At 47.0% G+C, this 9,975-nt stretch overlaps 1 protein-coding gene, 1 long non-coding RNA gene and 1 pseudogene across 3 annotated transcripts; all 3 read right to left on the reverse strand.

Moving 5' to 3' along the window:
* Window positions 1-39: 39 nt before the first annotated feature.
* Window positions 40-1,999, reverse strand: LOC148393938 (uncharacterized). The gene is made up of 3 exons (XR_015860075.1): window positions 1,832-1,999; window positions 1,614-1,732; window positions 40-1,328 (listed from the first exon to the last, which is right to left on the reverse strand). It is a non-coding gene; the product is annotated as an uncharacterized LOC148393938 (long non-coding RNA).
* A 2,347-nt stretch (window positions 2,000-4,346) lies between these two features.
* LOC148393939 (uncharacterized) lies at window positions 4,347-7,183 on the reverse strand (annotated as a pseudogene). The gene is made up of 5 exons (XR_015859959.1): window positions 7,171-7,183; window positions 6,446-6,593; window positions 5,546-6,364; window positions 5,367-5,464; window positions 4,347-5,258 (listed from the first exon to the last, which is right to left on the reverse strand). The product of XR_015859959.1 is annotated as an uncharacterized LOC148393939 (transcript).
* On the reverse strand, window positions 7,158-8,280 carry LOC148393940 (intersectin-2-like). Its single transcript, XM_088383761.1, has 4 exons — window positions 8,120-8,280; window positions 7,886-8,026; window positions 7,724-7,811; window positions 7,158-7,524 (listed from the first exon to the last, which is right to left on the reverse strand). The coding sequence occupies exons 1-4, from the start codon at window positions 8,135-8,137 to the stop codon at window positions 7,376-7,378; spliced, it is 396 nt and encodes a 131-aa protein (XP_088239887.1). The 5' UTR covers window positions 8,138-8,280; the 3' UTR covers window positions 7,158-7,375.
* Between the last annotated feature and the right edge of the window lie 1,695 nt (window positions 8,281-9,975).

Genomic DNA, 9,975 nt, shown 5'->3' on the forward strand with positions numbered 1-9,975 from the left:
AGACATAACTAGACATTTTTGATAAGTGGTAATGAGAAAGGTTTTTCTAACTTTATGATCTAATATATATTTCTGAGCACTTTGAAATGACAAATGTCTTTTGATATATTGCCTAAATAGCTTAATGACCCTTAAGGAACTGTGTAATGCATGCCTGATGATTTTCTAAATCACGGACACTGCCAAAGTCGTTTAAAAATGTTCAGTACTTGATTGTAGCTTATGTTTTGACGAATGTTAGACGCCAGTTTTCGATTACTACTGAACGTTCTGGACAGAGGGAAATATTTTGCCTAACAAAGAAAAGATATGGTTGAAAGCATGGTGACGTAAGCAAGTACATGGAGATCAAAAGAACCAACTTTGCATAGTCAGGGAACAGTAATAGATTAATGATGTCACAGCCAAAAGCTCACATAATTTCGTACAAAATGACAAAACTGAAAGAATTAGGTGAGACAGTCTATGTGCAAGAATGGAGGAGAATGTTTACAGGAAGGTCACTTGGAGATAAAACCAGCAGGTGCCAGAGGGAGACAGCCCAGCCAAAGATGATCGTCAAGGCCGAAAGACGGAAAGGAAAACAACAGCTCCCACACATCGAATCGCCCATAATCAGCACCCAACCCCACGGAACCAGCTCTCACCGAACCAGCACCCACTCCCATGGAATTAGACTCTCCTGCGAACTTGCCCCGCCCCAAAGACTCATCACCCATCAAACTCGGCCCACGCTGGCATGTGCAACTGAATATAAGCTGACCAAAAAATGTTGAATGTTGCCTTTTCTGAATGGAGACTTTCCGCTCTTGAAAGGCCCAGCGCTGTATTGTACTTTCCTGAAGACAGAGCTTTTTGAACAAGAATTGTGATTGAACTCAACCAACCTGTGTAAGTCTAATTTCTGCTTCAGTGTCTTAGCATTTTCCGAAATCTGAAGAAATCAAACGAGCACACAGTGAGTAAATTAGATAACAGGTGATTGGCAATGGCTTTTGCCGTGAAGCGCAGATAACGCGCTCCCTAAATTGTGGACAAAATCCAACAGTAGTCATTCTTAGAATTTTGGATTGTGCAACGTCATGTTACACGGGCATACATATGTGTGCAGTTGGTACACGGCTCATACCCACGGCATACTGTATATATATATGTGCATCTCTGTGCATGAGTGTTTGTATCAGTGTTTGGCCCTTTAAAAGGTTCCTGCAGGGCCGAGGGGGAAGAGAAGATAACGGGAGCAGACATTATTTGCGTCTGTCATGTCGGCTTAGCATCAGGTCCCCCACACTGTGGTCTAGTCACACATGGATGCCAAGTGGGTGTACCTGAACACATCTCACACACACACACACACACACACATATGAGGGCAATTAGTGCGGTAGGCTTTTTAATTGGACTCGAAAGAATAGCGCATCTGAAGAGTCAATATCAAGTCTCAGCACATTTCATCAGATTGATCATTTTGGCTGCCTAAATTACACATATACGACTCACAAACAGTTTAACATTAACAGGTTCATTTAATTTGACCTTCTTGAAAGTTTTGAATGCACATGTTCAACGCACAACATGCTATTCAGGCGTACGTGTGTTTGTGTGCATGGCTACCGTTCATTGATGTTCTCCGTCGTCGGTTTGTAAACCGTGTCGATGTGCGAGACGTGGAAGACGGGATCGTCACGAGAAGGATACGGCAGTTTCACCAAAACTTCATTGAGCATAATAGGCTGCAGGAAAACACAGTCAGCAGATATCAATGCAAATAAAAAATAATGAGAATAAAAACTACGTCAAGTTGATTGACAGCATGATATTTTGTGTCTTACCGGCTTGTACATTTTGAGGTGTGTGTTGTTCTAGGTGCTGAACAGTTTATCAATGCCAGATGAGGTGAATTGTTTCCCTGAGTGAGTCAAGTCAAAGTCAAAGTCAGCTTTATTGTCAATTTCTCCACATGCCAAAGACACACAAAGAAACCGAGATTTCGTTCCCCCCTATACCCACGGTGACAAGACATGGCCCACAACAGACAAACAAGTAAACAAGGATAACAAAAGCGTGCTGAATAAATAATGAATAAATAACACAACAAATAAGTAAATAAGAGGAGCAAAAAAAAAAGGAGCAAGTGCGCGTACAGCAGACATTCCAGAAAATAGCGCAACAGTGCCGCACGCTACGCAGAAGGGGGTAGCGAGTTCAGGGCCCTAACAGCCTGGAGAAAGAAGCTGTTGGCGAGTCTGGTGGTGCGGGAGCGCAGGCTCCTGTACCTCTTCCCAGAGGACAGAAGGTCAAACAAAGAGTGAGCCGGGTGACTCACATCTCTGGCAATCGAGGTTGTCTTGCGGGCGAGATGGGCGGTGTAAATGTCCTTCAGGGAGGGGAGCAAAGCACCAATAATCTTACCAGCCGTATTCACTATGCGCTGCAGGGCCTTCAAGTTCTGTTCAGTGCAGTTACCACCCCAGACAGCGATGCAACTGGTGAGGACGCTCTCAATGGTGCCACGGTAGAATGTAGACAGGACTGCCTGAGGAGCACATGCACGCCTGAACTTCCGCAGGAAGTACAGGCGGCGCTGAGCTTTCTTTGCCAGTGACGAGGTGTTTGCGGACCAGGAGAGGTCCTCACTGATGTGCACCCCCAGGAACTTGGTGCAGCTCACCCTCTCCACCACAGTACCGTCGATGATCAGCGGCAGGTGTGTTGTGTGACCCTTCCGGAAGTCAACAACGATTTCCTTGGTCTGATTGACGTTCAGCAGGAGGTTGTTGTCCCTGCACCACGTGGTCAGAAGGTCAACTTCCGACCTGTACCGAGTCTCGTCGCCCTTCGTGATGAGACCCACCAGAGTCATGTCGTCAGCAAACTTCACTATGCGGTTGTCGCTGTAGGTCGCAGTGCAGTCATGCGTCAGCAGGGTGAAGAGCAATGGACTGAGCACGCAGCCCTGGGGGGCCCCCGTGCTCAGCGTGATGCTGGCGGAGATTTTGTCGCCAACACGCACCACCTGAGGCCTCTGACAGAGGAAGTCCAGTAGCCAGTTGCAGAGGGAGGTACTGAGGCCCAGCTCGTCGAGTTTGCAGATGAGTCGCTGCGGCACAATGGTGTTGAAGGCAGAGCTGAAGTCCACAAACAGCAACCTCACATATGAGTCCTTTCTCTCCAGGTGGGTGAGGGCCGAGTGGAGGGCAGAGCAGATGGCATCCTCAGAGGACCGCTTGGCACGGTACGCAAACTGGAAAGGGTCAATGGTGGGGGGGGAGAACGGACTTGATGTGCTCCATGACAAGCCGCTCAAAGCACTTCATGATGATGGGCGTCAGTGCCACGAGGCGGTAGTCATTGAAGCAGGACGGTGCAGGTTTCTTCGGCACAGGAACGATGGTGGCAGCCTTGAAACACGAGGGGACGATGGCCTGCTGCAGGGAAACGTTAAAGATGTCCGTGAAGACACCCGACAGCTCCCCAGCGAAGTCCATCAGCGCTCGACCCGGGATGTTGTCAGGGCCCGCCGCCTTACGGGTGTCAATAGCGGCAAGCACCCTCCTCACACCGTCGGCAGAGAGGCGCAGGGGCTGCTCGTGTGGGGGGGGGAGTGGTCTTCAGCGGGCGAGTGCTGTTCTGGGCGTCGAAGCGAGCAAAGAAGCGGTTCAGATCGTTCAGCAGACGGACGTCGCCCTCACAGCTCCTCGGCGCGGGCTTGTAGTCCGTGATGGTCTGAATGCCCCGCCAAAGGCTACGTGCGTCCTTGCTGTCCTTGAAGTGGGTGGAGACCTTGCACGAGAACGCCTTCTTCGCTTCTTTGATGCCTCGGGACAGGTCGGCCCTCGCTGTCCTCAAGCCAGCCTCATCCCCCGCTCTGAAAGCCTTGTCCCTGGCCCTCAACAGTCTGAGGACAGCCCCCGTCAGCCACGGCTTCCAGTTCGCGCGAGTGACGACGGATTTCGTCACGGATCAAGAGCAGGAAGTCGTTGAAGAGGAAGGGAAAAAGGAATTTGATATAGAATGCACTTCCATTGTTGAGTTCATGTGTCACAAGTCCAATGATAAACAACTGGTTAAGCACTTTACCAGCTCAGTGGCCAGAGAGGAGAGTGTCCGCCCTGAGATTGGGAGGTCGGGGGTTCAATCCCCCGGCCGGGTCATACCAGTGACCATTATCAAAATGGTACCCATTTCTTCCCTGCTTGGCACTCAGTGTAAGGGGTTGAAATGGGGCTCCGCTGCTGCTCAGATGTGTGTGTGACGATGATCATTGGGACTTTTTGACTTTAAATGAATGAAAATGCCAAGGCTTCAATCTGCCTAGTGGCAGTTGATGAGTAGGCAGAAAACACATTCAGGGTTATCCCATTTTTATCTTCTAATAATCTAAGATTCGTTTATCGTTATATTTATCATTTATCATGTAAATTTATATTAGCAGGCTAATTATATACACACACTCAGACACAGGAGAATTTAATATGTACTACAAAGCAGTATTAATGATATTTCCCAGAGTTGCTGAAATAAACTTTACTTTATGACTTAAACTTATCTATTGTGCAAATTTGATTGTATGACGTTTTGCCACCAAGGCTTTCAGAAAAAAAATATTGTAACATGTTAAAACGATCTTGTTCTTTTTTTTTTGGGTATTTGAATACATACTCTGAACTGTCCCCTTCGCCCACAAGTGTGACGTAAGACTTGGGGAACCAGCCCTGTTCTCCCTTCAGGTTTCCCAGCCACCAGCTGTCCTAGCACCTGAATCACATCGTCCTTTTCAAAGTTCAGATGGTTGTCCGTCTTTGCGGTCCAGGAGCACAGGGCCTGGGCGAGCAGGTTCCCTACCACCTGCTGATAAAAGAAAAACGGTGTATCCATATAGGTACGTTTAGAAAAGCTTTCTAGACGTGGTGTGGTTTGAAATGGTAACAGTTCCTCCAGGCAAGCTATGTCAGCCATGTCAATTGTGTGTGATATCATCCTATAATAAATCCAACAAAGCTAACTTCCCTGTCCTGGTGTGTCAGAGTGAGTAGAGTTTGGAGAGTGTGTTGGGGTGAAGGCAGATTTAGTCCCAGCTACTTTTGCCGCTTCAAGAGCATTAGAAAGCTGCGACTGAATGGGCAACTTCGGAGGTGGCGCGGGGGCTGCCAAGTCCGACTGGCCCACCCTCTCTACGTAGCTCTTTGGGAACCAACCCATCAGACCTTGTCTGTGCCCATACAACCAACCCTCCTCTGGCTCCACAGTCTCATCCACCTAACAGAAGAGGACGGAGAGTTGGAAAGTGAGGAGAGAATATATTAAGTGCAAAGATAATCGATTTGATTTCGGAGGGCAGCCCTTGTGAGGTGATTGCAATCATACCTCGATGATTTCATCCATTCGCGCCGTGAACGGGTAAAGTGACCTGAACGGCGTAAGAGTCACCGACTTGCTGGATTGCATGGTCCGTGGTTGCCGGCCTATGGTGGCACATGAGCAATTTGAACCAAACAAGAAGCTCCTCATTCATCATCTGATCATCTCACGTCGTATTGACTTACCTTTCCTTTCCTCCAGTCCTCGAAGCAGAGAGTTGAGCTTCTCTTGAATGTCAATCTTGCCTCCTCCACTGGACTGATGCTCCTTTCTCTTCTTCTTGCACCTTCCTCTTTCTATCCTCCTCTGCTCTTTTTCGTTCCTCCTCACGCCTCCTCCGATCGTCTTCCTGTTGGTGCTGAAGCTTCCGTTTCTCTTCCTCCCTCTTTCGCCTCTCCTCTTCCTGCTGCTCTTTTCTCCTTCGCTCCTCCTCCTCCAACCTCCTCCTCTCCTCAGAGTCTCGGACGGCTGCCTGGGCTGCCCTCTGTCTCCGCCTTTCCTCCTCCACCCGCTCCATCTCCTTTCTGTGTTCTTCTTCAAGCCGTCTCCTCTCCTCTGCCTCCTGCTCTTGCTTCCTTAGGCGTTCTTCCTCCAGCCTCCTTCTCTCCTCCTCCCGCTTCAGTCGCTCCTCCTCTTCTTTCCTTTTCCTTTCCTCCATCCTTTTATCCTCCTCCAGCTTCTTCCTCTCAGCCTCCAACTGCCTCCTCTCTTCCTCCAGTTTTCTCCTCTCTTCCTCCTATCGCTGTCTCTCTATTTGCCTCCGGCGTTCCTCCTCCCTTTTCTTCCTCTCCTCTTCTTCTCTGCGCTTGCGCTCCTCCTCCTGCTTTGCCCTGAGCTCTCGTTCGGCCTCCAACTTTGCTGCCTGGATGAGAGCCTGCCTTTCTTTCTCCTCCTCCTCCTCCCTTTGTTTGGCCTCACGTTCCTCCTGAAGTCTTCTTTGGGGCTCCTCTTCATCCCTCCTCAACTTCTCCTTCCACTGACGCTCCTTTTCTAGCTTGATAAGCCTGCAAAACAGATGAAAACACGAACGTGAAAATCGTAAAGCAGGTTCGATGGCGTTTCACTTGTGAAAACGTGTAAAAGACCTTTGAGCTTCCTCCTCCTGCCGCCTCCTCTCTTCTTCTAGTTTCCTCCTCTCCTCGTGCACCTGCTTCTTTCGAATCAGCTCTTGCTTTTTGTCCTCTTTGATGCTTCGTAGGTTCGAGTGCTGCCTGCTGCATTCGCTTTTAGTTCCTGATGTAGATGAAAAACAGGGGGTGACTGGACTAACAAGTAAGGGGCTGAGCAAAAGGAGTAAAAGTAAAAATACATGTTAGACGAGTGAAGGTGGTGGGGTCAAAACATAAAAAAATGGGGATAGCCAATGACACCAGCCGATAAAAGATATTCAAAGTTGAGAACAACAAGAAGAATGAAAACCTTCAGCAGGTAGAAGAGATTACGCAGGCAGGCCAGCAGTGAGACGACTGCCTCAAGCAAAGCGTCGTTAGCACCCACATGCTGCAAAGTTACAAGGAAGATGTGCAACAAGAGGACAGGAGGAAGATGCAGAAGAAACTAACAACAGTTGAAGGTAGCAAAAGATAAGGTCAAAAAGGAGGAAGCAAGTTGGACACAATTGTATATGAGAACATTATCAAACTTTGTAGTTCATGGACAAGTTGTGTTTGCGCTCAGACATAAAAGCATTAACTTGGTCGATAACCAATCCAGCAGCACTGAAGCACAAGGCGTCTTTCCGATGAATTTCAAATGTGGTGAACTAACCAATGCCGCTTTGAAGCATTAAATGTATTGATTGGATCTTTACTGGCAATTAGCATTCTAGCACAAATGTCACTAACAGACTAAATGTATCCACTATCTGCTGTTGAGTAAATAAATGCTATGAGGAATTAAGTTACATAAAGCGTGACACAGTGTGACCCATACACACAGTCATATTGACTCACTATTTCATGTGACTGCAAGGTTTTTAACTGATGCCATGTCAAGTTGCGACATATGATGTTGCCTTATTCTACCTGCATGTTTTTGTTATATCGGTCCAGCTCTTCCAGTTTGGCAGCAGTTTCTCTCTCAAGGGCTTCCAACTGAGTTTTCAGGTTTGTGCATGCACCTCGCTTCTGGTTGACATTGAGCTTCAAGTTGGAGTTGGTGGACACTACAAACATAGGATGAGACAGCACAAAAAGCTGGTATTTATGAGGCAAATACTATAGAAGATATATATTTTAATGTATTTGAATTAATACTAACGTGTCAACCGTTGCATTGGGTTACACGCTATACTCATTCTTGTGTTTCTTATGATGTCTTTTGTGTCAGTTTGCAAAATAAATATTACCACCAACAACACCAACCTGACCGGTTATTCACCGCCATGCTTTGGAGTGTCTCTGTCAGCCTTTTCTGTTCTGGGGTCAATAGGGCTAATTTCTTCTGGAACTCCTGTCAAAAAGTTTTGTTGCATTCAGCAAACAAAATGGTAATCCTAAACAGTTGGAAAGAAAACCAACACTAACCTCAATCTGTTGCTGAATGTTTTTGATGTCAAGATGGCGTGCATCTTTCCTCTGATTAATAAGGTCCAGCTCAGTCCTGGGAAGCTTCTTCTTATTTTGAATGTCACGCAAACGGTCAGAAATCTGCCGTTGTTTGTTACCCTTGAGTTTTAAGACACAAAAAATGACCTGAAATCTCCACCCAGGTTGGCGCAACTTTTACAATTGAGCCTCCAGTCGCTTCACATCACTAACCACAGCTTCCAACTCCATCTCCAAACTCCTCTTCTTAGCTTTGAGCTGGATGATGTCGTCCTGCTCCTGCTGCCTTTTTATTTGGAGCTCGCCTCTTTTCCTCCTTTGAAATTCCTCCTTCCTTTGCCGCTCAAGCTCGGTGGCACCTGCATATGATAACTCCGCTTGAGCACACCTGTCTTCAATTGACCTAAAGCCCTGACATCATATCCGTCGATTCAAATCTTCTTCTCCTGATCGTCCAACGGCGCTCGGCACACTGACGCCACCAGGTGTTCGCCTGTCATGGTGACTACTGTGGAAAGGGTTGCTTCGGACTATCCGTTGAAACTTTGAACACCCAACATGTTTGGATGGATACCCTATCAATAGGACCAAATCTCCTTTATATCATATCAAATAAATGATTTTCAAACGGGTCCAAACAAGTTTTTCCTTCATGGCTACAAAGATCTTTATATCTTTTCGTTCACTCTCGTTCACTGAAAACATTCGTTCTTTTTGAACGAATCGTTCACTCACGAGCCAACACTACACTCATTCAGCGAGTTCGATGCGGTGTGTATGAACAAAATCTGATGGCATCCACTACACACATCTGTTGAATCTTCTTCATCCAAAATTTTGGATTTGTGCTTTATACGGTCACTCGCCTTTGCAATTTCTTTTGAAACCAAGAGCTTTCACAGCTCAGTGGCTTGCCTCAAGCCTTGACAAAATCAACATTAATCACATTAGACTCTTCAAACCAGTCACCATTGATCAAGTCAATCAATCTACAGAGAACTGCAAAGAATCAATATGTAATCCACGTTAAGCCTGTGAGTCCTGCATCACCTCATGAAAAAAATATGAATCTGTTCTTCATTACATGTATGGACTATTAAAAGCAGGTATGTCCCTGTGATGCCATATTGTTGAACAACAAGTGGACACAAGCTTGCAAGTGACACCGTAGTCGTAGGGCATTTTGTCCATGTGCTTCCAGAGAGAGTGTGTGTGTGTGTGTGTGTGTGTGTGTGTGTGTGTGTGTGTGTGTGTGTGTGTGTGTGTTAGTGTGCATGTGTGAATAGAGTCTATGTGTGTGCAGGTAGGAGTGGTATGTGGGAAGCAGCCTGATGTTGGCAGACGGTGGCAAATTCCCCGAGTCAGCAAATCGTTTGGACAAATAGTTGAAAGTTTCCATGCGGCCCTTTTAACCAGACCAATTTACTTTGCATGGTATTCAAAGGGCCATAATCAGATTTAATAGTCCGATTAATCGGTCGGGGCCTCGTGTTATGCTTCTCCTTATATACAGAACAGTGAAATTTATCTTGCATGGCCAGGAGCTCAGCACCCGAACGCACTGATAAAAGTATCGATGTTGGTAAAAGTTCCCCGATGCTATGACACCAATACCACTTCATCAGCCTGACATAGATCTTCCACCCAGTCAGATTAGGAGCCTCGTCAGCCATGCGGAGACACTTCAAGGTAAACACGGATGTGTTAGTTCTGATACTCCACTTCCTACTACCTCATGAAGCATATTTTGACCTAATGAACACATCAGCGTGCCCTTTTATTTGCACTGAAGCTAAACTAGAGTCGACCGAGCTGAAAATGAGAGGTCAAGCTCTTTCCATCCTCCAACACAAGCTGCTACTGCAGATGGAAAAATAACTCCAAACACAGCACACACCCCCTGAAGGGAAAACAGATGCATATAGAGGAAATTCCCCCGTTTGGCCTGTGAAAACAGGCTCATCAAAGTCTGAGCGCGCCGCTTCTCTGAGGGGGGGTCTGCAAACGGGCGATCCCGGGCACGAAGCTGCCCGTAGGGAAGGCGGGGAAATGGAAAAGAGGCACGGAAG

Source organism: Syngnathus floridae, chromosome 8, assembly GCF_059516105.1.
Source record: "Syngnathus floridae isolate MCC-2025c chromosome 8, RoL_Sflo_1.0, whole genome shotgun sequence".
NCBI classification, from domain to species: domain Eukaryota; kingdom Metazoa; phylum Chordata; class Actinopteri; order Syngnathiformes; family Syngnathidae; genus Syngnathus; species Syngnathus floridae.

What these genes read in the sequence shown, in the direction of transcription:
- LOC148393940 (XM_088383761.1), bottom strand. An exon ending in ACATTCAGCAACAGATTGAG is followed by an intron (nt 7,812 to 7,885) that starts GTTAGTGTTGGT and finishes ACTTTTTGACAG; the next exon opens with GAGTTCCAGAAGAAATTAGC. An exon ending in GGCGGTGAATAACCGGTCAG is followed by an intron (nt 7,525 to 7,723) that starts GTTGGTGTTGTT and finishes CTATGTTTGTAG; the next exon opens with TGTCCACCAACTCCAACTTG.